We start from the raw sequence: 26,144 nt of genomic DNA on the forward strand, positions 1-26,144 counted from the left end.
TCTTTTTTGTGTCCCTGACCTTTTGGGATCATTGGGGACGGGATGGGGACAGGGACACCAGCACCTGCTCCCTCCATGAGCTTCCTCATCCTCTTCCTCCCCCCCCACCCCTGTCCCGAAGCCATTCCTCAAGCCCTGCACGGGGGAGGTAGCACTGATATTAGCTGGGCTATGAGGTTTTGGGGTGCTTTAGGCTGTTCGGGGCAGTTCTCAGGTTCTGCTGGAGGAAATACCACAGCTCTTGGGGCTGCGCTGGAGTGGTTTGGGGTGTTCCTATAGCAAATGGTAGTGGCAGCTGGGTTCCAGGCAGCTCTCGGGTCTCTTGTAGGAAATGTGGTGGGGTTGAGTGCTGCGTGCTGGGATGGTCTCCAGTTCCCTTACAGGAAATAGCACGTGTTCATCCCCTACAGCACACCCCAGTATTACAGTGTGAGCTTAGGGCAAGTTTTAGGGCAATCCGCTAGAAAAGGCTGGGGTTACTTTCTGGTTCGCTTATGGGGAGCAGCTTGAACTTTAAGGATGCAGTATGGGGGCTTGCTCCAGGTCTCCTATAGAAAAATAGCGGGGTGCAGCTCTCATATAGTGTGCCTTGCCCTTACAACCTGTAGCTCTTACAGTGTGGTGTCAGCCTTACACAGCGTGTAGGGCTCCTAGAGCCCTCACATGGGGTGTGGGTCTCTTAGGCAGCATGTAGGGCTCATACAGCCCCCATACAGGGTGTGGGGCTCTAACACAGCGTGCAGCACTGTAGCAGGTACGAATACAGCCCGCAACTCACGTCCCATCTGGTCTCTGCATAGCACGCAGCTGTCCTACAGCGTGCAGCTCACTTTATAGCGTAGTTCTCACCTAGGCTGTAGCTCTTATATGGAATTTGTTCCTACGTCGCAGGTACTCTCCTTGCCCTGTGCAGCTCTGGCAGCTCCTGCAGCGTGCGTACACCCTGTTGTACGTGGCTCACACATGCTGAGCATCTCCCCTGCAGCCCTTGTGCAAAGCGCTGCAGCTCTCCCCCGAGGAGGTATAAATAATAACAATAATAATAATTTGTTATGCATCCTGAACCTCCACTGCCACCCCAAAATGCTGCCATGCTAAAATAATTCACAGCAGGCTGCCCGTATGGGTTTCTGCACATTTAATAGAGGGTTAGAGGGGATGGACAAGGGTTGGGGCCACGCTCACGCCTGCTGCTGGCTCAAGCTCCAAATTCGGACCCCAATAGCACCAATAAAAAAAAGAAACAAAAACAGTCTCCAAAAATAGTGGTAGAAAAAAAAATAACAGTCCCCGTCCTGCATAACTTGTGCAAAAAAACTGGCACAAACTAGTTTTTGTTAAAAAAAAAGAGGAGTGTGTTAGGAAAAGTTAGGAGCCGTTGAGCATCCCGCCACAGGGCCAGCACTGGAAGCTCAGGTACCACGGCCCTCCTGCTGCTCCCGTTATGTGCACATGGCACCCAGGACTACAGAAAGTCCTATTTCCAATCCCCGGTTAAAAAAAACTGCAGTAGAAAAAATGGGGGGAAAAACCCTACCTGTATCAAAAATATGCTAGTGTTGTCTCAGCGGCAACACGATGCTTTTTTCTTTTTGTAAAAGAGTGGGATTTGGGAACGTCGAGAAAAAAAACCACAGGTGTTTTCTGAGCACAGCGGGCCCCTCACCCGTGAGCTGAGTTGCGCCGGTCTCTGCTCTGGCCCCACGGCTGCCCTAAATGCTGCTGGGGTGGCGGCGGGGCTCCTGCGCCGCCTGCTCCTGCCGCAGCGCTGACCTGCATGGGGGGCGTGAGTGTGGGGGGGCCCGGATGGGCTGCGGGGGGGGGAGGGGAACACGGCCCCGGCCCCCCCCCCTCACCTGCTGCTCCAGGGGGTGGTGGTCACGATCATGGGCATCCAGCGCCCGCTGCTGCTGCTGCTGCGCCGCCCCGGGGCTCTGCTCCAGCACCGACACCCGCGCCTGGGTGAGTGCCGGGGGTGGGGGGGGTCACCCCAAAACCAGGCACTGGGCGGCCCTAAGGTGGGGAGGCTAGGGAGGAGCCCGAAAGAGCCCGGCAGCACCCCGCTGCGAGCACCAGCATCTCCCCATGGTGGGCTGAGCCCCAAAAAGAGCCCAGCAGAACCCCAGTGCGAGCACCAGCATCCCCACAAGCTGGAGCAAGCCCCAGATCAGAGCCCCGCGGCATCCTGGTGTCGGCGCCACCATCTCCCCACAAGCCCCCAAAGAGCCCAGCAGCATCCCAGTGCAAGCAGCAGCATCTTCCCATGCTGGGGAGAGCCCCAAAAGGAGCTCAGCACCACCCCAGTGCAAGCACCAGCGTCTCTGCAAGCTGCGATAAGCCCCCAAAGGAGCCCAGCACCAGCCCTGTGCAGGCACCAGCGTCTCCCCGAGCTGAAGCAAGCCCCAAAAGCAGCCCAGCACCGTCCCCGTGCAAAACAAGGCTGCACCAAGCGGGCAAGCAGCACCCCGGGGTGCCACTGCCTGCACCCAACGCGCACCCGCCAGCCGAAGGCTCTGCACGAGGCCACGGCCCCTGCCCGGGGGCACCCACCCGCAGCACCTGGATGTGCTTCTGCGCCTCCGCCAGCTCCTGCTCGGCCGTGCCCAGCGAGCGGTGCAGGCGGCCCTTCTGCACCGCCAGCCGCAGCGAGTCCTCCTGCGTCTTCAGCTTCTCCCGCGCCAGCTGCGCGCACAAGAAGCGGGCACAACCCGTTGCTTTTGTCACACGCCTCGCTCCGGTGCACAAAACGCACGCGTGCAGGCGTTACACACCCGCTGCGCAGCCGTGCCGCCGTTGCACGAAGCGTGTTTTGTGCTCGGGAAATAATTTTGCTCTATTAGGACATTCTTTATAGCTACGCTCAATCCGCTTCCGATCCTGGGCGAACCAAGCCTGGGTGCCCAGCCATCGGGGGGGGGGCATGTTTGTGTCCCTAGAGGTGCACGGGCGTGGGGGCAACCCCGAGGGCACCCAAGGGTGCCAAGAGGGGCGGCGGGCGCTCACCTTCTCCAGGGTCTTCTTCAGGGCGCTGTTGTCCTTCTCGAGGCGCAGGGAGGAGCGCTCAGCCTCGCGCCGCTCGGCCTCCAGCTGGCTCAGGGAGCTCTGCAGGCTGCCCACGCGCTCCTGCAGCCCCCGCTTCTCTGCCCGCAGCCCCCGCAGCGCCGCCGCCTCCTTCTCCTCCTGCTGCAACAGCATCTGCAACGGGGGGGGGGGGGCAGGATCGGACACCCCGCAGCTCCCGGGGGGGAGGGAGGGGGCTGCGTGGGGCAATAGGGGGCTGTAAGGTGGGGCAAAAGGGTTCAGGGAGCTGCATGGGGGGTATAAAGGGATGCACGGGGGCAAAAGGGGGCTGCAGGGGGTGGGAAATGGGGGCTGCATGGGGGGAGAGGGTGCTTCAAGGGGGGGGGAAATGGATAAAAGGGTGTTGGGGGCTGCATGGAGAGGCAATAGGTTGCTGCAGGGGGGCAAAGAGTGCTGCAGGGAGGCAGAAGGGTGTAGGGACAGAAAGGGTTGCAAGGGTGCAACAGGGATCTGCAGGAAGGCTACGTGGAGGGGCAAGGGGGTGCTGCAGGGGGGCAGTGGGGTGCTGCGCAGAGAGGAAGGGTGCCACGGGAGGGGAGGAAATGGTTCAGGCAAAAGGGTGCAGGGTGCTGTTGGGGGTGGAGGGGCAAAGAGGGCTGGAAGGCGGTAAAAGAGGCTGCATGGGGGCAATAGGGTACTGTGCAGGGGCAATAGGTTGCTGTACGGGGCGGGCAGAAGGGCACAGGGTGCACCCCAGGGGTAAGGCCAGCAGTCTGGGGGCTCCCACCTCCTGCAGCCGCCGGACCTGCGCCTCCAGCTCCTCCTTGCGCAGCTCCAGCGCTGCCCGCTCTCCCCGCAGCACCCGCAGCTGCTCCCGCAGGGTGCTCTTCTCCTCTCGCGCCTCCGAAAGCGCCCGCCGGGCCGCATCCAGCATCTCCTGCCGCGGGGACACACACAGTGACACGGAGCACAGGGGGGGGGCCCTGCACACCCCAGGGTGCCCGTGCCCACCTGCAGCATCCGCCGGTCGAGCTCGCCGGCGGTCAGGGCGCTTTGGAGCTGCAGCAGGCGCTGCGGGGCCGAGCTGCCGTCGGTCACCGGCGAGCCCTGGGCACGGTCCTTCGAGCTGCTCTCGGCCTCGGCCGCCAGCACCGTGCTCAGACGCTCCACCGAGAGCTGCAAGGCACTGGCGCGCTGCTCGCTCTCCCCGAGCTGCGCCCAGCGGGGTGGGAAACCGATAAAAACCGACGCAGCTCAGCTCAGGAGGCAATTAGCGAGCGCAGGGGATTGCAAGCCGGCCGTACCTGCCTCTGGAGCAGCTCAGCGCGGTCCTGCAGCACTCGCGCCTCCGCCTGCTGCTCGCCCAGGGCCAGCCGTGCCTGCTGCAGCTCATCCTCCAGCGCCCGCCGCTGCTGCTCCAGCTGGGCTCCGCGGCTCTCCGCAGCCTCCAGCCCCTCTTTGAGCCGCCGCTTGTCCTCCTCCAGCTTGGCCTCGCTGGCTTTCACCATGCCCATCTTCTCCTGGAAGGGACAGAGCAGCGTGTGCAAGCCTGCAAGCATTTTGTACACAAACCTACGAGCAGTGAGCATGCAAGCTCGCATGCAAGTGCAAGCAGCATTCATGCATTTTGTGTGCAGGCTTGCAAGAGTCTTGAGGGCACTTTGTGTGCACGCTTGCAAGTAGCAGGTGTGCAGTTTGTGTGCAAGCTTGAAAGCAGCGTGCATGCAGTTTGTGTGTGCAAGCTTGCAAGCAGCTTATGTCCATCTTACATGCAATTTGTATGCAAACTTGCAAGCAGTTTGCGTACAGCTTGCATACAAGCTTGCGTGCGAGCTTCCAAGCAGCTGGCAGGCAGTTTGTGTGCCAGCTTGCAAGCAGCTTACATTCAGTTTGTTTGCAAGCAGCTAGCATGGAAGCTTGTGCACGAGCTGGCAAGCAGTGCGCCTGCAGTTCGTATGCATCTTGCATGCAAGGCTGCAGTGCAGCTCGCGTGCAGCCGAGGCGGGGTGGGAGAGGTGGGGGTTTTGACCCAGGTGCCCACCTGGGCGGAGCGGCGCTCGCCCTCAGCGGCGTGCAAGCTGCGCTCCAGCGCCGACACCTTCTCAAGTAGGGCCCGGCGCTCGCGCTCACCCCGCCGCAGCGTCTCCTCCTGCAGCAGCAGAGCGGCCTGCGCGCTGCCCAGCTTGCCGTCGGCGCCCCGCCGCCCTGCCGCAGCCAGACCGCGGGTTGCAAACCTCAGCTGGGGCTCGTGGGGCACGCATGGGGCTCTGCTGGGGCTCGTGGGGCATGCATGAGTGGGGTCAGACAGTTTTACCGGGGTTTGTGCAGGATGCGTGGGGGTTTTACCGGTTCTACTGGGGTGCACAGGGGGGTTCCAATTTTACCGGGGTTTACGGGGACTCTATGCTTTATTTTGCTTTGTTTCTTAGCAGTTCTACTAGTATTTTTGGGATGTGTGTGTGGGAAAACCCACAAAGCATGCAGCATTTGAGTGCAGCATCACCACCCCCACCCCATTTTCCACCAAAGCACCCACTGGCCACGATGCTCCGCCGCGTGCCCAAATCCCAAGCAGCCACACGTCGCAGGGAGATGAAACCTGCTTGCAGCACCCAAAACCACATAATCTGGGGGAATCCACCCCAAAACCACCCCCATCACCTTCCTCACTCTCAGCCACCAGCTTCTGCAGCTGCAGCGCCCGGGCACCGGCACCATCCCGCTCCGCCTCTGCCTCTGCCAGCCGCTGTCCCAGGCTGCAGACCTGCGCCCGCAGCTCCTCCTGGGGTGAGAAAATAGGGCGAGAAAGGAGCTTTTTGGGGACGTGCAGGGCAGGGGCAGGAGGAAGGGCATACCCGCTCCCGCTGGGCGTCCTGCAGCTCACGCAGGAAATCCCGCAGGGCTGCCCGCACCGCCTCGGGCTCGGTGGCCGCATCGGGGTCCGGCGACGAGCCAGGGGTCCCCGTCCCCTCTGTGGCACCGCCTGGAAGGAGAGGGATGGGGTGGCACGGGGTGAAGCGGGGGGGGGACACGCCGCCAGACGGGGCCTTAAAGCAAGGTTTAGGGTGCAGGGCAGCCCCGGGATGCTCTCACCCTTGCCCAGGGAAGCAGCACGGGCCCGGCCGATGCCCATGGTGCGGCGCAGGGCGGACTGGAGGCTGCCCAGGCGCGTTTCGGCAGCCCGGCGCTGCTCCTCGCCGCGGGCCAGCTCAGCCTCCAGCCCCTGCGCCCGGCCCTCAGCCGCGCTCAGGCGCAGGCTCAGCTCGGCCGCTTCGCTCCGCGCCGCCTCCATCTTCAGCTGCAGGTTGCGGGCATCGGCCAGCAGCTTCTTCTCATGGCCACGGGCCTCCTCCAGGCTGCGGGACAGATCCTTCTCCCGCTGGTGGAACTCGCCCTCCGCCTCCGACAGCCTCTGCTGCAGGTGCTGGAGCTGGGGGAAGGAGGCAAGGGGTAGGGCTGGGGTGCAGGGCAGGGAGAGATGGGGTGCTGGAGGAAACAAGGAATGCCCAGGGTGCAGGGGACAGAGCAAAAGGGTGATGGAGATGCAAGGGATGGAGCGATGGGGCATGGGGGGTGCCTTGGTTATAGGGGATGGAGCAACAGGGTATGGGGGACCCTTAGGGATGCAGGGGGACAGAGCAATGGGGTGCTGGGGGACCCTCCGGGATGGAGCGATGGGGCATGGGAGATGCCCAGGGATGCAGGTGGCAGATGATGCAGGGTGATTGGGATGCAGGGGATGGAGCAAGGAGGGGTGGGGACCCCTGGGGACAGAGCAGTAGGGCATCGGGAACCGAGTGGGGGGGTGACGGGGGCACCCACGGCACCAAGCGACGGAGCAGCAGGGGCACCCACAGGGACACGGGGTGCGCATGGTGGCGATGGGGACACCTGGGGACCCTGCGGGACCGAGCGGCCCCCACCTCCTTCCTGGTGGCCTCCATGCCAGCCTCGCTCTCCACCACCTTCCTCCTGAGGCCGAAGGCTTCACGGCGGCTCTCCTCCTCCCGCTGCTCCTCCAGGGCCACGCGCGCCTGCAGCTCCTCCAGCTCCCTGCTCTTCTTGCTGTTCTCACTGTCCAGCGCCTTCACCTGCCCGAGGAAGCGATGCGGGGCTGGGGGAGGCGGCTCCAGACAGACAGACAAACGGACACACGGGACACACAGACGCACACACCCAGCACTGTCCCAGCCGGGGCGGGGGGTCCCCCTGCCGCCCCCTCCTCACCTGCCGGCGCAGCTCCTGCAGCTCGCGGCGCGCCTCGAGGCGGTCGTGCTCCAGCTGCCGCAGGGCCCCCCGCAGCCTCTCCGTCTCCCTGGCCGCCGCCGCCTGCCCGCCCGCCAGCAGCGCCAGCCGCTGCTCCTTCTCCTCGCCGGCCCGCTTCAGGCTGCCAACGAGGGGGAGAGGGGCTGGCGGAGGAGGGGGCTGGTGTCCGTCCTCCCCGTCCCCCCACCAAGGCATCGTCTTGGCCACAAGTGTTGCTCGTGCTGGGCACCCCTTCCCCGGCCCGGGCCCATCCTGAGCATCGCCCTGATCCTGAGCATCCTGCTCTGGGGTGTCCTCCTGTCCTGAGCATCGTTACAGCCCCACACATCCAGGGCTCCGCTCCATCCCGTGTGTCTCCCAGCTTGAGCATCCCCTTGTCCCGAGCGTCGCCCCGATCCCAAGCGTCTCCCCCCCCAGGGCATTGCTCAGCCCCGTGCGTTTCCCCGTTCGAGCAGCCCCTTGTCCCTGGTGGATCCTCCTATCGTCATCATCACCGCGACCCCAAGTGTCAACCTCCAAAGCATCTCACCACCCCAAGCATCTCCCAAACTGGGCATTCCCCTGTCCCGAGCACTGTCCCCCATCCTGAGCATCGCCCTGACCCTGAGCAGCATCCCGACCCCAAGCATCACTCCAAGGCATCTCACCGTCCCAAGCATCTCCCAAATGGGGAATTCTCCTGTCCCAAGAATCCTCCCCAGCCTGAGCATCGCCCTCCAAGGCACTGCACCACTCCACCATCTCCCAGCTCGGGCATCCCCTTGTCCCAGGCATCCTGCTCAGCTTAACCCCCCCATCCCAAGCATCCCCCCGGTCCCGAGCATCGCCCTCCGATGCCTTGCACCACCCCTTGCACTCCCCATATTGAGCATCCCCCGACCCCAAGCATCGCCCTGCAGGACAGCTCCCCCTCCCGTGCCTCTCCCACCTTGAGCATCCCACTCCGGGGGACCCCCAGCATCGCCCCCAGCACCCCCCCCACCCCGAGCACCCCCCACACCTGATGCGCTCGCCCTCAGCGCGCCGCAGGGCCGCCCGCAGCTCCTCGTTGGAGCGCCGCAGGGCCTCCTTCTCCCTGGCCTCGTCGCCCAGCGCCCTGCGCGCCTCCTGCGCCTGCCTCCGCTGCGCCTCGCGGCCCTCCCGGCTCTCCTGGGCCGCCCGCTGGGCCTCCAGCAGCGCCTGCTGCCCCGCCGCCCGCGCCTCCGCCACCAGCTGCAGCTGCGCCCGCACCTCCTCCGCCTGCAGCCGGGGATTCAGGGGGTGGAATGGGGCTTTTTGGGGGCAGGACGGAAGGGATGGGAAGGGGTCGGTGGGGGGCGGAGGGGTTCTCTCACCTCCCGCAGGGCGCCGTCGCGCTGCTTGGCCACCGCCGTCACCTGCTCGCGGAGAGCCTTGGCCTCCCGCTCGTGGGCCTCCGCCGCGGCCTCCGCCTGCGCCCGCAGGTTGTGCAGCTCCGCAGCCAAGCTCTGCGGGAAGGGGCACAAACATCTGAGCCCCCCCGAGCCCCCACCTGCCCTGGCTGGGAACGGGGGAGCGTGCAGTGGGGAGGGGGCAGCCGGAAACTGGGGGGCTTACGATGGGATCGGGGCGGATGTCTGGGGGGGGTTGCAACCAGGGGGTTGTAATTGAGAAGGGTCATTGGGGGGGTTGCTAGGCTGGGGAGATTGGGGGGGGTTGCAAATCGTGGGGGCTTGGGGGGCTCACAGCAGGGCAGAAGAGCGTTGGGCACTCGGGGTACGCCCAGACGTGGGGCATTGCAACGAGGGGGATGCCCGAGGACGGGGGTTGCAGTGGAGGAGCCTGTGCCATGCCTGGGGGGGGGTCCCAGGCCCCCCTCACTTACCTGCTGCTGCTCATGGCGCCCGGTGGCCTCGTGCCGCTGCCGCTCCAGCTCGGCTGTGGCCTCGGCCAGGCTCTGCTGCAGCCCCGCCAGCGTCCCCGCCAGCGCCGCCTTCTCCTCCTCCTGCAGCGCCAGCGCCTGCACGGGGACACGCTCAGCCGGGGCTGGGGGACAGCAGGGACGGGGGGGGGGGGGACACGCACCGACACCCACCTGCTGCTTCTCGCTCTCGGCACGCAGCAGCCCCTCGTCGCGCTGCGCCCGCGCCGCCGCCAGCTCGGCCGCCAGCTCCTCCTGCTCCCGCACCAGCCGGCCCCGCTCCGCATCCAGCTCCCGCTGCGCCCCAAAAGCAGCACCAGTCCCCCCCAAAATCAGCATCGAGCCAAAATCGGCATCAGCCCAAAATTTGGCAAACCCCCCCAAAATGGTATCGCCTCAGAAATATTGCTCCAAATTCCGTATTGCCGTCCGAAACCAGCACTGCTCTCCAAATTCAGTACCACCCTGCCCCAAATCTGCATCACCCCCCCCCAAATCAGCATCACCCCGGAGCCCAGCGGTGCCCACCTTCTCGCACCGGAGCCGCTCGAGCTCGTCCTCGCGTGCCACCTGGGTCCCGCGCAGGGTCACCGCCTCCTGCTCCGCCGCCGCCAGCCGCTGCCGCACAGCGCCCAGCTCCTCTGCCGGGGCCAAAATTGGGCGGGTGGGTGGTGGGAATGAGGGCTCCAAACCCCCCAAAACTGACCTAAGTGATGCGACCGAGGATGCCGCCCCAAAACTGGGCAGAAAAGTTACGTGATCGAGGATGACGGCCCAAAATTGAGCGGATAAGTGATGTGACCAAGGATGTTGGTCCCCAGAACCAATTAAGTGATAGAACCAACTAAGTGATATGCCCAACGGTGCCACCCCAAAATTGAGATGCTATGGGATGCAGCCAAGGCTGCCGCCCCAAAACCGAGCAGGTAAGCGCCGTGACCAAGGCTGCGCGCGACGGCGAGCGCCCCACTCACCCTGCAGCCCCTCCTTGGCCACGCGCAGGGCCCGGCCCTCGGCCTCCAGCTGCTGCCTGTGTGCGCGGAGCTGGCCGAGCTCCTCCTGCGCCTCGAAGAGGCCGGTCTCCAGCGCCGCCTTCTCCGCCCTGCCACGCCGGGAGGACACATGCTGCCAAAAACATGGCCAGGCGGCGGGCGGGAGGGCGGCGGGTTGGGGCGGGGGGCACCCACCTGAGGCCGTCCGCCTCCTGGCCGCGGGCGCGGGCGTCGCGCTGGGCGGCAGCGAGCTGCACGGCCACGCTGGCCGCCTCCTTGGCCAGCCCCTCGCGCTCCTGCGTGGCGCGCTCCAGCGCCGCGCTCAGCCTCTCCCGCTCGCCCCGGGCCTGTGCCAGCGCCTCGCCCGCCGCGCTCTGCTCCTCCAGCGCCTGCGGCCGCACCGCCACGGGCACCCCTCGCCTCCACCCGCGGCCCCCGCGCGCCCTCCCGGTCCCCCTTGCTCCCCAGGAGCCTTCCCCCATCCTCCGAGTTACCCTCTGCACCCTCCCCGTTGCCCCACGCACCCTCCTGTCTGAGCTGAGCACCCTCCCAGTTGCCTCCAGCATCCAACCCCTCCCTCCCAGTTACCCCCTGCATCCTCCCAGTTCCCCCAGCACTCTTCCAATTGCCCCACGCACCTTCCCCATCCCTCCCAGATGCCCCCTGCATCCTCCCGGCTCCCCCAGCACCCTCCCAATTGCCCTGAGCACCCTCCCCACCCATCCCAGTAACCCTCTGCATCCTCTCCATCATTCCCAATTGCCCCCTGCACCCTCCCAGTTTCCTCCTGCACTCTCCCAGTTCTCCCAGCACCCTCCCAGTTGCTTTCTGCATCCTCCCCACCTCCCCAGGTTGCCCCATGCACACTCCCCATCCCTCCCAATTGCACCCTGCACCCTCCCAGTTCCCCCAGCACCCTCCCAATTGCCTCCCGTACCTCCCTACCTTCCCCGATTGCCCCCCAGCACCCTCCCCACCTCCCCCAATTACCCCCGGCACGCTCCCCACCTCCCCCAATTGCCCCCGGCACCCTCCCCACCTCCCCCAGTTGCCCCCAGCGCCCTCCCCACCCCTCCCAATTGCCCCCCAGCCCCGCACCTGCCCCAGCCGCTCCCGCAGCTGCTGCTGCTGCCCGCGCAGTGCCCGCAGCTCTGCCCGCAGCCCCTCGCAGCCCCGCTCCGCCGCCCTGCGCGCCCGCTCCAGGCCCAGCCTCTCGGCCTCCACATCCCTGCGGCCTCGCTCCAGCTGCCCCAGCCGGGCCCGCAGCCCCTCCAGCACCCGCGTCGCCTCCCCGGCAGCCTCCCGCTCTTCCTCCAGCCCCGCCAGGGTCCGGCTCAGCTCTCGCTTATCCCGGGCCAGGCTGGCCGACAGCTCGCTGCCCCGTGCCAGGGCCTCCCGCAGCTGGGCTGCCTCCGCCCGCGCCTCCCGCAGTGCTGCCTCCAGCTCCGCGCTGCTGCCCTGCGCCTGCCGGGGCCGAGGCTTGCTGCGAGGGGCTGGGGACGGGGGGTGGCCCCAGGGAGGATGCACAGCGGGGTTTGGGGTTGTGGATGTCCCCAGGGAGCGTGTAGGGGGGCTGGGGATGTGGCTGTCCCGAGGGACAGCGTCCATGGGGTTGGTGGGTTTGCAGAAGGGTTTGGGGACCCGGACGTCCCCAGGGAGGACACGCAGGGATCTGGGGATGTGCGCAGCCCCAGGGAGGAGGCACATGAGGTTTGGGGGTGCACAGAGGGGCTGGGGATACATGCACGGTCCCAGGGGGGATGCAGAGGGGCTGGGGGTGTGGGTGTCCCCAGGGAGGATGCACGTGAGGTTTTGGGGACGTCTGTGTCCCCAGGAGCATGCGGGGAGGTTGGGGACACAGATGTCCCAAGGATGCAGGGGGATTTGGGGATGCGGATAGCCCCACAGGGCACGCAGGGCAATCGAGGGTGCAGATGGACCCCAGGGAGGACGCGCGTGGGGTTTGGGGACCTGGATGTCCCAAGGGAGGACGCAGGGGAGCTTGGGGACACGGCTGTTCCCAGGGAGCCGCTCAGGGACACACGTGCCATTTGGGGATGCGGATGTCTCCGGGGGGTGATGCGTACAGGGTCTGGGGACACAGACGTCCCTGGGGAGGACGGGGGCGGGGGGGGGGGCTCTGCCACCCACCTGTGCCAGCGCCTCGTCCAGCGCCGCCCGCTCGCCCCGCGCCACCTCGGCCTCCAGCTGGGCCTGGCTCAGCGCCTCCCGCGCCTGCAGCAGCTCCTGCTGCGCCGCCGCCCGCTGCCCCTCCAGCTGCTCCAGCTGCTGCTGGCTGCGGGCACCCGCGGGGGGAATTTTATGGTTCTTAGGGTTAGGGTTGTAAGGGTTTTTAGGGTTAGGGTTTTTAGGGTTAGGACTTTACAGTTTTTAGGGTTGGGGGCACCCGCTGGGGGGAAGCACCCACTGCGGGGGGGGACCCAACAGGTGCGTAGCACCCACTGAGGGGGACCCACGGGGGGGCACCCATTGAGGGGCAGCACCCATGGGAGGTGGGGAGCACCCACTGGGGGGAGAGCACCAACTGGGGGGGGGGGGCAGTACTCATTGGATGGGGAGGACCCCCTGGGGGTATCACCCACGGGGGAGCAGCACCCATGGGAGGGGGTAAGGCACTATTCTGCAGCACCCCCAGAGGTTTTGCAACCCCATGGGGGGGGGGTTTCAGCACCCTTTGAGGGAGGGAGCAGCCTCTTTTTGGGGAGGGTGGCAGAGCAGGGGCAGGAGCGTTGTTTTGCAGCGCCCACCTGGGGCTGGGGGGGGTCACGGCACCGGAGGGGGGGTCCCCACCTGTGCTCCAGCTGCTGGCGCACAGCCTCGGCGGCGCGGGCGGCCTCGTCCCGCTGCTCCTCCAGCCCCCGGCCGCGGCGCTGCAGCTCGGCCTCGCTGCGCTGCAGGACCCCCGCCCGCGCCTGCTCCGCCGCCAGCGCCTGCTCCGCGCGGCCCCGCTCGCTGCCAGACAGACGGACACGCCGGGATGCGTGGGGACAGACGGACGGACGTGCGGAGAGACAGGACAGACGGGCAGGGATGGAGAGGAGGGGTGCGGAGGGCTGCGTGCGCTGGGACACACGGGTGGACAGGCCGGAATGTGCAGGGATGGACGGGTGGAGGTGGAGGGCGTGCGGGGACAGAGGCCATGGACAGACAGACAGACAGACAGCTCGGCGCTCACAGACAGACGGACACACGGGAGGTACCTGCGGAGGAGCTCAATGTCGGCGCGCAGGCGGGCGGCCTCGCGCAGGGCCTCATCCTGCGCCCGCCGGCAGCCCCCAGCCTCGGTGCTGAGCTGCTCCAGCCGCTGCTCCAGGGCCGCCCGCCGGCTCTCGCTGTCCCCCAGCTCCCGCCGCAGGCTCCCCGACGCCTCCCGGGCCTCCTGGGGGAGCAGGGGGGTCAGCGGTTGTCCTCCGTCCTCCCACCCATCTGTCCCTTCTCCTCCATCCTTCCTCCGTGCATCCATCCACCCACCCCCCCATCCACCTGACCCCGTGTCCATCCATCTATCTGTCCTCCCATCTGTCTGTCCATCCGTCCATTCTCCTCCATCCATTTTCTGTGCATCCATCCACCCGCCCTTCCATCCAGCCAGCCCCACATCCATCCATCCATCCTCCACGCATCCGTCCATCTGTCCCCATGCCCCTCCATCTGTCCTCCCGTCCATCTGTCCTCCCACCCATCCGTCCCCAATTCTCCTCCATCCATCCTCCGCGCATCCATCCACCCGTCTGTCTTCCCCCACGTCCATCTTCCTCCTCCTCCTCCTCGCTCACCTGCAGCTGGAAGTGCCGGCGCCGCAGGGCTCCGTGCACAGCTCCCAGCGTGGCCGCGGCCGCAGCGGGCGAGAGGCTGCGGCAGGGGAGCCTGGGAGGCTCCGTCGGGGACCCGGGGTCATCGGCCAGCACCGCCTGTGAGGGACGGGGACAACGCCCTGCTGTGGCACCACCACGGGAGGGGAAACTGAGGCACGGAGGGGGTGGCAGCAGTGGGGCCGCAGGGGAGGGCTGGGGGCACCTGGGTGACGTCCTGCAGCGTCTGGTGGAGCAGCTCCACCTCTGCGCGCAGTGCCTGCACCTCTTCCACTGACGGCTCCTGGGCACGCGAGGCCTCCTGCAAAACACCGCGGTGCGGCGTTACGCACGGCTGGCGTGCAACGTGCACCGCGCCCTGGGTGTACAGCGCGCCCCGGCACACAGCACGCATCACACCCTGGTGTGCAAAGTGTCTGGCGTGCATCACGCCTTGCACCCCCAGCGCACATCACGCCTCGCACCCCGGTGTGCAGCGTGTGCCGTGTTGCACACCGCGTCCTGGCTGGGCGTAGCATCCTGCACCCCCGCGCACATCGTGGTTTCACGTGTGTCCTGCCCCGGTGTGCACGGGGTGCTGGTGTGCACTGTGCACCGCACGCAGCTTCTACCGTGCCCTGGTGCGCAGCCCAGCCCAGCGTGTGCTGTGGGTCACGTCTGAGCACGCGCTGCACCCCAGCACGCACTGCAGCCGGGCGCACGCCCTTCCCAGCGTGCGAGAAACGCCACCCCCGCACTCACCATCTTCTGCAGCTGCAGCGTCAGCACCGCCACCGCCCGCTCCTTCTCCCCACCTTCCTCCCGCAGCCGCTCCAGGGCCGCCGTCAGCTCCGTCAGCCTGGCCGAGGCGATGCCCAGCATCGATCGGTGGGCGCTCAGCGCCCCCCGGCAGCCTCCCGCCCTTCACCCCCGCCCCGCGGGACCCCCACCTGTCCCCGAGTGCGGTTTTCTCCAGCTCGGCGTCGCGCGCCCGTGCCGCCAGCTGCTCCTCCAGCTGCGCCAGCTGCTGCGCCTGCTGCTCCCGTGCGGCGCCCGCCCGGCCCTCGGCCAGCCGCAGGTGGGCACCCAGCTGCACGCAGGCGGCGTGGGCGGCACGGCCGGCGCGGGACACCTCCTGGCTCAGCTCCGCCAGGTCCCTGCGCCAGGGGGTGGATGGGGATGAGAGGGGTGGCCTCCCCCCGATGTCCCCGTCCCCCCCCCCATCCCCAGCCCCTGCAGCCCCCGGACCTCTCAGTGGCGGCTCGCAGCTGGCCAAAGTGGCGGCGGAAAGCCACCGCCTGCCTCCAGAGGGTCAGCAGGCGGCCGTGCTCGTTGCTGAAGTAGGCGTTGAAGGACTGCGCGGGGATGGAGCGGTGGCGGGGTCGGATTGGGGCAGGAGAGCAGCACCAGGGTGCCCTCCGTGCTGCACCCCTCTGCCCCACAGCCCCCGTCCCTCTGAAGGCAGCCGGGCAGCACCCCCACGTCCCTCAGCCCCTCGGCCCCCTCCCTGCGCCGTGCCCTGAAGCCCCCAGACCCGCTCCCAGCACCGTGCCCCGCTCCGTGCGGCCTCCCCCTGCTTTGCATCCCGCACCCCACAGCCCCTCTGCATGCGGCACTGCTCCTGCCCCGCACCCCCTCCCCGTGCCACGCGCCCTGCAGCCCCAAATTCTCCTCCATGCAGCGTTGCTCGTGGTCCCACAGCCCTCCCCATGCTGCACCTCTCTGCCCTGCATCGCCCTCAGCCCCCAGCCCCTCCACACAGCCCCCCCCACTCTGCACCTCCACACGCAGCATCCCCTAATTCTCCCCCACGCAACACCCCCTGGGGTCCCGCAGCCCCGCACCTCGCAGCACCCCCGCACCCCTCTGCCTTGCATCGCCCTCGGCCCCATTCCTCCCCATGCAGCCCCCCCTTTGCTTTGCATCCCTCTGTGCCGCATCTCCCGGGGCCACAAATTCTACCCCCCCCCCCCCCCGCAGCCCCGCGTCCCCGACCTCCTCCTCGCGCCTCCACTCGGCCTCGCGCTGCTCCAGCTCATCCCGCGCCCGCGTCCAGTCGGCCGTCAGCTTGCGGATGTCCTCGCTCAGCGCCGCGTTGGCCACGTTGGCTTGCTCCAGCTGCTCCCGCAGCATCGAGTTCACCTGCACCAGGCTGCTGCTCCTGGGGGGGTGCAGGGCCAGGGGGTGACCCCAGGGGGGGTCCCGCAGCACCCGGCACCCCAGGAACCCCCCACGCACCTCTGCTGCTCCTCCTCCAGCCGGATCAGCGCGTTCTCCAGCTCGTTGCTGCTCTCCTCCTCCAGCTGCGAGCCGCTGATGTCCAGCTGGCTCTGCGGGGACATCAGCCCCTTGGAGGTGCTGGCGGGCAAAGGTTGGGGGACACCGGGATACCCGGGGCAGGACCCCGCCGCTCACCGTCAGCCTCTCCTGCTCCAGCTCCGTCGCCTTCTCCAGCAGCTGCTGCTCCACCTCGCCGCATTTCTTCTTGTACTGCAGCACCTGGGTGGAGGGGACGGCGGGGGGGGCATCCACCCCTGGTACGCGTCCCCCCCACCTCAAAGCGCCCCCGTCCCCCTGGCGGGGACCCACCTTGGCCTGCAGCTTCTGCACCAGCTGGGCCTGCCGCTGCTGGCCCTCCTGGTACGCCTGCAGCTTGCGCTTGTAGGCGGCCTGCTCCTCGTCCAGCAGCCGCCGCAGCTCGATGTTGTGCTGCGCCAGGCTCCGGCTCTCCGCCGCGTCCCGCTCGCCCGCTTCCAGCCGCAGGGACTGCTCCAGCTGCCGCGGGGTGCAGCACCCCCAGCGCCGCTCGTTTGGGGATGTTAAACACAAAGCACCGCCCCCGGCCCCCTCCGTGTGCCAGCACCCCGACCCGGCAAATTCGGACTTGCTTTGGAGTTGTCCTGCAGCTGCAAACCCCGCGCGGACGAAGCAACCAGAGACACTCACACACCCCCCACACACCCCATTTTGCTATAAGAAATTGCCTTTGAGAAATAGCCCAGCCTCAAGGACTGGGGGGCCCAGCAGCTTTGCACCCGTTTTGCTGCTGATTAAAGCATCTTTCAGCACTCTGGCCACAAGGGGAGGGAGGCAGCAATTTTCCCTTTGGGTATTTTTGGGGCTGTTTGCTTGGGTTTTTAATAACCAGGCACGCACGGAGGGGTTTGCACCCCAAAAGGCCAGGCAGCCCCCCAGCTTGGGCTGCCCCGGCCGAGCTCAGCGTGCACCAGCCAAGTTTTGCATCTCTCCAGGCAACGGCTGCCGGGCCAAAAGCCTTGTTCTGTCCCTGTTGCCACGGTGCAGAAAAAAAGGCAGCGGGGTGAACACCACGGGGGTGGTGTGGGGATGCTTTGTGCATCCCACAGGACAAGTCCCAGCACGCCAGGCACCGACATCTCCATCACCGGGACGTTGCGTGCACCCCGGGCACCCTGGCACCGTCCGGCGCCAGCAGAAGCTCCCAGAGACGCTGGGGAGATGCGTTTTGGGGCCAAAACGGGTGGATTTGTGGGGCCGGGTGGGCAGCCGACCTACCCGCTCGCTGATGGCATTGTACTTGATGGCCAGCTCATCGCGCTCGGCGCGGCTCTGAGCCAGCAGGTCCTCGAGGCGCGACAGCTCCTGCTGCAGGATGCGGTTCTCCTCCTGGAGGGACAGCAGCGAGGACATGGCCCCGGGGACGGCCGCTGCGGGAGGGGACAGGGCTCAGGGGAAGGATCCGGCCGCAGGAGGGATCCCTGCGCCTTGCCACCACGAGCTGCTTTGTTCCCTCACCCTCTTCTCCCCCAGCTGCAAATGCTTCCCCCCAGGCCGGGTCCCCCAGAGCAGCTCAGCCTCGCTTTTTGCAACCGCAAAACCCAAAGTCTGCAACTGCAAAAACCGCGGGGGCATTTGGGCAGCGGCAGATTTGCAGCGGCTTTTGCCGTTGCATTTTTTGTGACGGCAGATTTGCAGCAGCTTTTGCTGTTGCATTTCCCGCGATGGCAGTCTTTACGACCGCAGATTTTGCGATTGCAGATTTTTGCAAAACCCGCTGCGAACCTGCCGATTGCAGCACCAGAACTGCTCGGCGGCTGCTCCCGCGAGAGGAGCACCAAGTTCCCACCTCGATCGCAGCCTCCGACTTCGGCGTGCTCATGGGCTCCCCCCCCTTTCCTCTGCTTTCAGCAGCCCCGTGCCCCCATCCCAGCCTGGTTTTTGGGGCTCTGCTTCCGCTCCGCAAGCGGAAAGCGGATGCATGGCCAGGATTAGCCCGAAATCCTCGCCTTCCCCTCCCAGGCTGGGGCCCTCCTCTTCCTGGCTGTGTCCGCATGCCTCGGGGGTCCTAACGCCTCCGCCGGGCGCTGCTTCAGCCTTTGCTGAGAAACCACGGGATATTTGCGAAGCTGAAGTTTTGCAAATCAAAACAAGCAAGCGAGGCTTTTTGCTTGCAGAGCAGGAAGGGAGGAGATTTCTTTGGTAGGGCAAAAAACCAAACAACAAACAGCAGTGCCAAGCACCCCCCACCGTGCCCCAAAGTGGTTAAAACGCGCTCACTTTGCTCTGCCATCCCCCGATGCGCCCCCTGCGCAGCTCCCCGAGCTTGGGATCTCCTTTACCTGGTAGCCTTAGGGAAAGGAGCCCTTTCGTTAAGCCCTAATGAAGCCCGGCCTCGTTAAGCTCATTAAAGCCCAGGAGTTTGCTCTGGCAGGAAAAAGCTCCGGGTCGAGCATGCCAGCTTGCTGCGGGAAGCCTTTTGCTCGGCGCTGCGAAGCCGTGTCACCTCCTCGGGGACAGAGGCCCCGCCGCAGCTCCCCCACCGTGACTGCCCCCGGGGCAGCTGCTGTCACCCCGGGGCGCTGCTTTCTGCCCCCCGCGAGCACGGTGCCCACAGGGTGTGCGCCCAGGAAGGAAACGCGCCGGTCAATCCATCAGAGCTCAAAATCCCCCGCGGCACCATCCCTGCTGGGGGCTGCAGGACAAGCGTTGTGGCTGGAGGCATCCCCGCTCTGAAAACCCATCGTTCCAGCCTCGGGTCCGACGCGGTTTCACCCTCCTGGCATTTCCCAGCCTCTATTTGCCCCCCGCCCCCAGGAGGGAAAGTGCCCTTTCTCCTCCCCACCGCCCCTTCAAGCCACGGATTAACGGCAAAGGAGAGAGCACGCCAGGGCAAGCAGATGGGACTGAGGATTTACACGTCCTGCTGCCGCAGACAGCTTTTGTCTCAGGTCCGGCTTCTTAAAACATCCGCGCTGGAGCTGCTCCAAGGCTCCCTGATGGGCTCCAGGGACACACGAGGCCTCATCTCCCCGCTTCTCCCCTTACCTGCTTTGCCCGCAGTCCCTCACGCCCTGCAAAGCCACTGCTAAGCAACACCCATCTGTTGTGCCTCGCTGGCGAGTGCCCCGCGCCGTTTCCTCGACACCGGGAAGGAGGGGACAGCACAAAACCATTCCCAAGCATCCCCTCCCCACCTCAGGAAGCCTCACGGCCGCTCCGACCCGCACGGGCACCTCCCTGGGTGTAAAAACGTCACATTTGGCATCCAGATGATTTTATTGTTCGCTTCGAAGTGTCACATCTCTCACCTGGTCCCGCGTGCCGCCAGGCAAAGTTAAGCTCTGAAATGAAAATGCCTACCCTCCAGTTGAAAATGGAAATAATAAAAAGTCTGAAATATTGAAAAAATAGAACTTCGTGCTGTGGAAGGCCTTCACCTTAATATAAATAGGTAAGAAAATATTTATTTTTTAAAGAGGAATCTCAACCCCAGCTCTGTTAAAGAGACCAAGTCTGTCCTTCATTGCATATATTTGATTAATAAAATGCCTGCAGAAAGTAAAAATATATCTTCAAAAGAGAGGGGAAAAACCCTTATTGGAGCAAGAAAGTACGAATTTCAGCATTGCGCTCGCGTTTCTCTACAGGCAGCAGCCCTGCTCCCCACCTCCCACAGCAGGGACGCTTAGCAGTTAAGTGCTCACAAACCGTCGGGCGATGCTCAGCACCTCGCAGGACACTCAGAGCAGGACACTCAGAGCAGGACACTCAGAGCAGGACACTTGGCACAACGCAAAGGCACCTCCGGGAGCGGGAGATAAAGCAGGATTCTGCACGCAGGGAGCCTCCAGGAGGACGTGCCCTGCTGCTTGCCAGAGAGGAAAGATTTCACCGGCCCAAACACGCGAGGAGAAAGCGGGGAAGTCTCCGAGGAGGCTGTGACGGGGGCAGCCCTGCGCTGCACACCACAACCCGCCTCTATTGCATAGGCTTCTAGTAAACAATTGCCCGCATTGGCCAGCAAAGGCACTGCAAACAAACGAGAGTCCTCCAGCGGAGCTCTGAGCGCTCTTCCGCCCTCAGGCCGTTAAGGAGACGCAGGGCGATGGAGCTGCTGGCTTTCTGCAGCCGTGTTAGTGCAGTAAGAGGGGAAGGAAGGCACAGAAAAGACCACTGAAGCCCCACAGGTTCGCTGTGAGCCAGGCAGAAAATAAAGGGCCCCCATGTTTGAGGGCGCTGGCACGGAGTGTTTTAAGGCACGTGCTCATTTGCTCTCCAGCTCCTACTTCTGCATTTTAACCCCAGCGCCGGGCTTTGGGGTCTCACTGCTTGCCTGGGAAGACCAGGGGAGTACAGTGCCACCACAAATGAGGTGCAGGGTGTCCCGAAGCAGCACGCTAGCTCTGAGGGGAAGAGTGCGGGAGCACTTCCCTCCCCTGCTTTGGTCCCGTGGAATCCGCGTGATCCTCCCTCAGCACCCGCGCAGGGCAGAGCAGACGAGGGGGCTGGCTCAGAACTGCACCCAGCCGGCGTTCGCCTGTGTCTGGTTGGGCGCTGACCTGGAGAGAGAAGGAGAGGGAAGAAGGGGTGTCAGATACCTCACGGGGCTGCAGCCTGCCGCCTGAAGGGCCGGGCACGCAGAGAGGGAGCAGCGCAGCGAGGAACGGGTCCTCTGGTGCCACCCCGTAACTCTCCCCCTGCACAGCGCCCTTCAGTCCCCCACGGCACAGCACGTCCCCGGCCTGTAATCATCCAAACCCTGCAGGGGTGGAGCAGTGCCCCCACCCCGTTACGTTATTCCAGCGGCACTAAAACCGGCAGGATTTGGCCCAGCCAGGTGTGTCCTAGTGCTGCAGGTACGGCCCACGCAACCCACAAACCCCACACGACTCACCCTGAAGCTTTGGCGAAGTCGCCCCAGACGTCGGTGGCAGGGGCAGCGGGAGCAGCAGCGGGCTGCGGCCAGGACAGGAGGGAGTCTGCCAGCAGCCAGGGAGGTCAGAGGGGCAGGAAGAAGGGAGAAAAAGAAAAAGCTGTTGTTGCCGACTCTTGTTTCCAGATTCCCTCTCCGTTTCCCCATAGATGGCAACCCGCCTCCCCCGCCGAGCTGTTTTCCACGCGACCACAGAGCAGCTGGCGCCGCCTGAGCTCGGCAGTTCCCCATCCCAGCCGGACTCAGCTCGAGGCGGCACCTTCACCTTCCCAGCGCCGACGAGCACGCAGCTCTGTGCTGCACACAGATGGTCAAAGACCAGGCAGGAGGGGTCAGGATTCACGCCGTGGGGTTCAGGCCCACCCACTGTCTTTTCAGCTTTCAAACCGCGCGAGGCTTCTGCAAAGCTTCTGCTTCCTCCAACTCTCAAAGCAAAGAGCGGCTGTGAGCTGCTAGGGGGCATCAGAGAGCTGGATGCTGTCTTGGCCCTGGACTGGCAGGCTGAACAGCTCTGCGATCACCCCTTCTCCTCGCTGTGCCTCAGCTGCCCCCGCCAAACGGGGCACTGACACCAGCTCCTCCTGCAGGAGGAGCTCTACAGCAGCATCAAGGCATGCTATTAAAGCCTTTCCAAACAGACCTCGATGGATGAAACTGAATCTAAAGAGCTTTGTAACCATTTCCACGTGACACGGACCTGTGATGGGCGTGCCTGGAAGCCGGACAGGCGCAGACAGCGAGGACGACGGCTGCTCTCCAGAAGGAAAAGCTGGAGAGGAAGATTTTCCTCCAGGAGGTGGCGGGAGCAAGCTCAGGCCCCCAGGACCTGCGGGACGTGGCCTGGTGTTCCCCGTCGCTCCTTCCTTTTTCTTCATACTCTGAAAGGCGACACGAGAGTGAAACTTAGGTGGTACCGCATTTAAATCCAGAACTAGAGGGTGATTCCTCTTCTCCCTCCCAGCCAAGGCTTACAAGTAGTCAGGCAGCTCAACTGCTTTATGCTGGGGGAAAAGACTGCTGTGCTGCGTTGTCCCACTGCTAGTGCAGCAACTGGGGTGAAAACAAGGATGTTTTTTTTATCTGTGAATCCCCACAGACGGCTCTGTGACTGGGAGCTGTAACACACCCCTCCGCACATCGCTGAGCACAGCGTGCCACCGACAGCTCTGAGCGGGCTTCCTCCCGCAAGGGGATTTCAACACCAAGTTGCTGCTTCCTCCTGTGCCGCCCAACCACAGCAGCGGGGAGAAAGAAGCTGTGAGGGCTGAGCGTGGCGGCAGACAGCTCGGCTCAAGCCTGCAGCCCCAAGAAGTAATATTTCACACCTGACAAGAAACGAGGCTAGCAAGAGAGAGCAAGGAAATACCCTTCACGCTTTCTTTTCCTGCTATGCTAGGAAGAAAGGAAGGGTTTTGGTGATGTTTCTCCTCCACGTTTCTAGGACGATCATGGTGTTATTTTTGTATGTTATACTTTATATTTATCTCTCTTTGGAACATGCTTGGACCCAATCAAACTGCCCAAAGAGAGCTGAGAGCTGGTGAGGCAAACCAGCAGAGCCACGCAGGACTGCAGACACCCATCTGAAGCAACAGGCTCCCTAAAAAACCTCAGCTACAGGCCAGAAAGGTGAGATTCCCTCTGAGAAGCACACAAAAGACAATGTTTGGAGCGGATTTGACTAGCAAAAGCCCTCACCGCAATGTTCAGTTTGATGGTCTGCCCCTCCTTGAAGCCCAGGTCCAGTTTGGGTCCCTGGTCAGGGTTCTCGGCCTGCTTGGCCAGCTCGCTCTGCTGCTTCACCCACCTGCAGGAAGGAAAGAAAACAGAAAAGTACAGGTCAACAACCTGCCTGGTGCTCTGCCAGGCAAACCCTGCCCAAATCCTGCCAGACAAATCTTCCCCTGGTCTGAGGGACTGGCGGCAGCTCTTTTTAACACGTTGGGTGTGATCTGGGACCTTGCCTGCCGCTGGAGCAACACGCCACAAGGCAGCACGGAGGCAGCGATTCCCACCCGTCAGTGCAGCCCACACGGCATGTCAGCACGCTCCAGCCACACAGCGAGCGAGCTGAGCTGCGTCCACGCTGCTCCACACAACGACACGCCAGCAGCAAGGTGGTTCTACCCCAACGCCCCATTTTCTGCCAGCAGCTGGAGCAGCGTCCCAGTCCCTCGAGTGGCTGCTTACCGGTGAAACGAAGGGAAAGAAAGGAATGGGGGAATTTGCCCAGTCTTGGTCTGGGGAACTATTTGGGAGTCTACTAATACAGACTGGGAAATATCAGAGAGACAGAAAGCAGTCCACATAAAGGCTGAGCAGAGAGAGGGAAGTTTCCACCTGTAAACCTCTTGGCGCCATGCTTCCTTGCTCAAGTGAATCTGAAGCAAACAGCTTCCTTGCCCCCAACACTTCTGGCGAACACCTGCAGCCACATGAAACCACTGAGAGGACAAAGGGAAAGGCCCAAACTCACTTAAAATGGTCCTGCAGAGCTACGTTGAAGTCAAAAGCATCCCCTCGGTCGACAAATCCAACTCCAATAAAAGCACGGCGGCCTGGGGAACAAGAGTAAAGGCTGGAACCACAAAACATCGCAGGAGCCAGGGACGTGGAGCAGGAGGGAGGGGACAGACCATTTCACACCCCCCATGACCATCATCTCCTCCAGCAGGAGCTGAGAAGGGAACCGTGATGACAGCAGGGCTGAGCTTACGACAGGAGCTAGATTTCTTCCTTCCTTCTCCAAGGAAAGGGAACTGCCACCAACTTACCAGGACGGGAAGCAATTTTATACTGTCAGCAGGGCTTGTAACACAAGGCAGGAAGAAAATTGTGCCTGTGCTTCCAGATAGCAAAGCTGCATTTACATCACTAGCCTGCTGGCTTGATTTATAGGCTTATTGAAACCAGCTTTAAAATCAATATAAACGAGTCAAGGCAGAGGCTGGCATCGCAGTGACAATTGTGCAGGCAGATGCATCCTCACACTAACTTTGAGTAGATTAAACTGGTTTTTGTTAGCGAAGGACAGAGCAAGGAGGACAGAGGTGATCTGCCCCTGTAAGCAGAGAACGTTCAGCCCTCAGACAGGAATCCTCCAAGCGTAACTGCTCAGAGGAAGGGCTCTGAACACGTTCAGGGACGACTTCCCCATGCCCGCTAGCGCGCCAGCAGCCCCGCACCGTTCCCGTCCTCGATGCGGATGACGAAATATCTGCTGGAGTCCGTCACGCTCTCCACGGCGATGCCGGGGAACTGCTCCACGGGCGCCTGGGCAAAAAGCTCTCCTGGAAGAGAGAAGCGGGTGCGGGCTGAGGTAAATAATGAAGGCTTTCGGAGACGGAAGAGCCGGGCTGGTGGGAGGAGGGCGCTCGGAGGAGAGGGGAGGCCAGACCCTGCTTCCTCCGGGCCGTAACCTCAGACCCCCTTCGCCTCCTCCCGCATCCACCGGCAGCTCTCCGGGCCCGGCTGCGGGGGCTCCAGGGAGGCGCCCCCCGCTCCCTGCCGGCCCGGCGCCGCCCCCGGCACCCCCCCAGCGCCCCTCACCCGAGGCCTTGTCCTCCAGGCGGATGAAGGCGGTGGTGCCCCGGGCGGTGACGCGCAGCCGGCCGCTCCACGCCGGCCGCTCCAGCTGCCACTCGGCGGCCCTGAGGAGACAGGAGGCGGCGGCTGGGGCGGCGCCCGCGGCACGGCCCCGGCAGCGGGGAGCGGGGAGGGAGCCGGGGCCCCGCCGCACCTGTAGCCGCGGTTGGAGGCCCGCGGGGGCAGGCGGTAGACGTGCACGGCCGGCTTCACGCACAGCACCGCCTCGTAGTCGTCCGCCTCCGCCGCCATCGCGGCGGGAGGTCCCGGGGCCGCCTCCCGGGGAGCGCCCGGCCCCGCCGCGGTGCGGGCCCGGCCCCGCGCCCAACCCCTGCAGCGGCCCCCGGCGGGCGGAGGCCGCGGCCCCCGGTAGAAAGTAAGGCGAAAATAAAAGTTAATAAAGATAAAATAAAATAGGAAAATAAAATGAAAGACGTTAAGTAAGAATCAAAGGAATAAAAGGTAAAGACGTCAGTAAAATTAAAGAAATAAAAGTTAGACGTAAGTAAAATTAAAGAAATAAGAATTAAAGGCGTAAGTAAAATTAAAGAAAAAAATTAAAGAAATAAGTAAAATTGAAGTAATGAAAATTAAAGAAATAAGTAAAATTGAAGAAGTAAAATTTAAAGAAATAAGTAAAATTGAAGAAAAAGTAACTTAAAGAAATGATAAAAATTAAAGAAAAATAAAGCAAAACATTGAAGACAATAAAAATTAAAGATATAATAAAAATAAAGATGAAATTTAAAAAAAGAAGGGTTGTGCCCCCAACGCCTCTTCTCCCCAGCAGGCAGCCCGGCAGCCCCTGCCCCAAACAGGGGACCCCAGCCCAAAACCCACCCCCAGAGCCCCCGGCAGCAGGCTGCAGGCACCCCAGAGCCCCCCTGGGCCCCCGCAGGGCCACCAGGACGGGTGCTGCCCTGCCAGGTGCTGTCCCCCTGGGGCCAGGGAGCCTCTTCCTGGGGTGGGGGCACACTGTGACACAAGCTGCCCCCACGGGGTGCCCGAAGGCACCAAACAGAACCACAGAACTGTAGGGGTTGGAAGGGACCTCCAGAGATCACCGGGTCCAGCCCCCTGCCAAAGCAGGTTCCCTAGAGCAGGCTGCCCAGGGAGGCGTCCAGACGGGCCTTGAACATCTCCAGAGAAGGAGACCCCACAACCTCCCTGGGCAGCCTGTCCCAGTGCTCCGTCACCCTCACCGGGAAGAAGTTCTTTCGCATGTTGGGGCGGAACTTCCTGGGCTCCATGTTGTGGCCGTTGCCCCTTGTCCTGTCCCCACAGAGCACTGAAAAGAGGTTGGCCATGTCCCTCTGTCTCCCACACTTCAGGTATTTATAAACGGGACAAAACGCGGCACGAGGGAAGGTGGCGGAGTCACAAGGCCAAAGCGCACC

At 63.9% G+C, this 26,144-nt stretch overlaps 2 protein-coding genes across 2 annotated transcripts; both read right to left on the bottom strand.

Annotated features, from left to right (window-relative positions):
* Nucleotides 1-377: 377 nt before the first annotated feature.
* Nucleotides 378-18,190, bottom strand: CROCC (ciliary rootlet coiled-coil, rootletin). The gene is made up of 34 exons (XM_050714982.1): nucleotides 18,076-18,190; nucleotides 17,505-17,656; nucleotides 16,560-16,745; nucleotides 16,386-16,469; nucleotides 16,209-16,294; nucleotides 15,966-16,131; nucleotides 15,219-15,325; nucleotides 14,921-15,127; nucleotides 14,733-14,829; nucleotides 14,197-14,292; nucleotides 13,956-14,090; nucleotides 13,380-13,558; nucleotides 12,970-13,131; nucleotides 12,310-12,454; nucleotides 11,257-11,622; nucleotides 10,354-10,547; nucleotides 10,141-10,268; nucleotides 9,695-9,807; nucleotides 9,341-9,463; nucleotides 9,131-9,265; nucleotides 8,622-8,753; nucleotides 8,288-8,526; nucleotides 7,249-7,408; nucleotides 6,945-7,112; nucleotides 6,115-6,451; nucleotides 5,877-6,004; nucleotides 5,683-5,803; nucleotides 5,063-5,226; nucleotides 4,033-4,197; nucleotides 3,809-3,958; nucleotides 3,004-3,195; nucleotides 2,551-2,682; nucleotides 1,857-1,958; nucleotides 378-404 (listed from the first exon to the last, which is right to left on the bottom strand). Exons 2-34 carry the CDS (start codon nucleotides 17,637-17,639, stop codon nucleotides 378-380), a joined length of 5,061 nt encoding a protein of 1,686 aa, XP_050570939.1. The 5' UTR covers nucleotides 17,640-17,656; nucleotides 18,076-18,190.
* A 1,296-nt stretch (nucleotides 18,191-19,486) lies between these two features.
* Nucleotides 19,487-25,049, bottom strand: NECAP2 (NECAP endocytosis associated 2). Its single transcript, XM_035567947.1, has 8 exons — nucleotides 24,902-25,049; nucleotides 24,712-24,812; nucleotides 24,348-24,452; nucleotides 23,639-23,720; nucleotides 22,861-22,969; nucleotides 21,860-22,040; nucleotides 21,124-21,208; nucleotides 19,487-20,788 (listed from the first exon to the last, which is right to left on the bottom strand). Exons 1-8 carry the CDS (start codon nucleotides 24,997-24,999, stop codon nucleotides 20,740-20,742), a joined length of 810 nt encoding a protein of 269 aa, XP_035423840.1. The 5' UTR covers nucleotides 25,000-25,049; the 3' UTR covers nucleotides 19,487-20,739.
* Between the last annotated feature and the right edge of the window lie 1,095 nt (nucleotides 25,050-26,144).

This window comes from Cygnus atratus, chromosome 21 (assembly GCF_013377495.2).
Source record: "Cygnus atratus isolate AKBS03 ecotype Queensland, Australia chromosome 21, CAtr_DNAZoo_HiC_assembly, whole genome shotgun sequence".
Classification (NCBI taxonomy): Eukaryota; Metazoa; Chordata; class Aves; order Anseriformes; family Anatidae; genus Cygnus; species Cygnus atratus.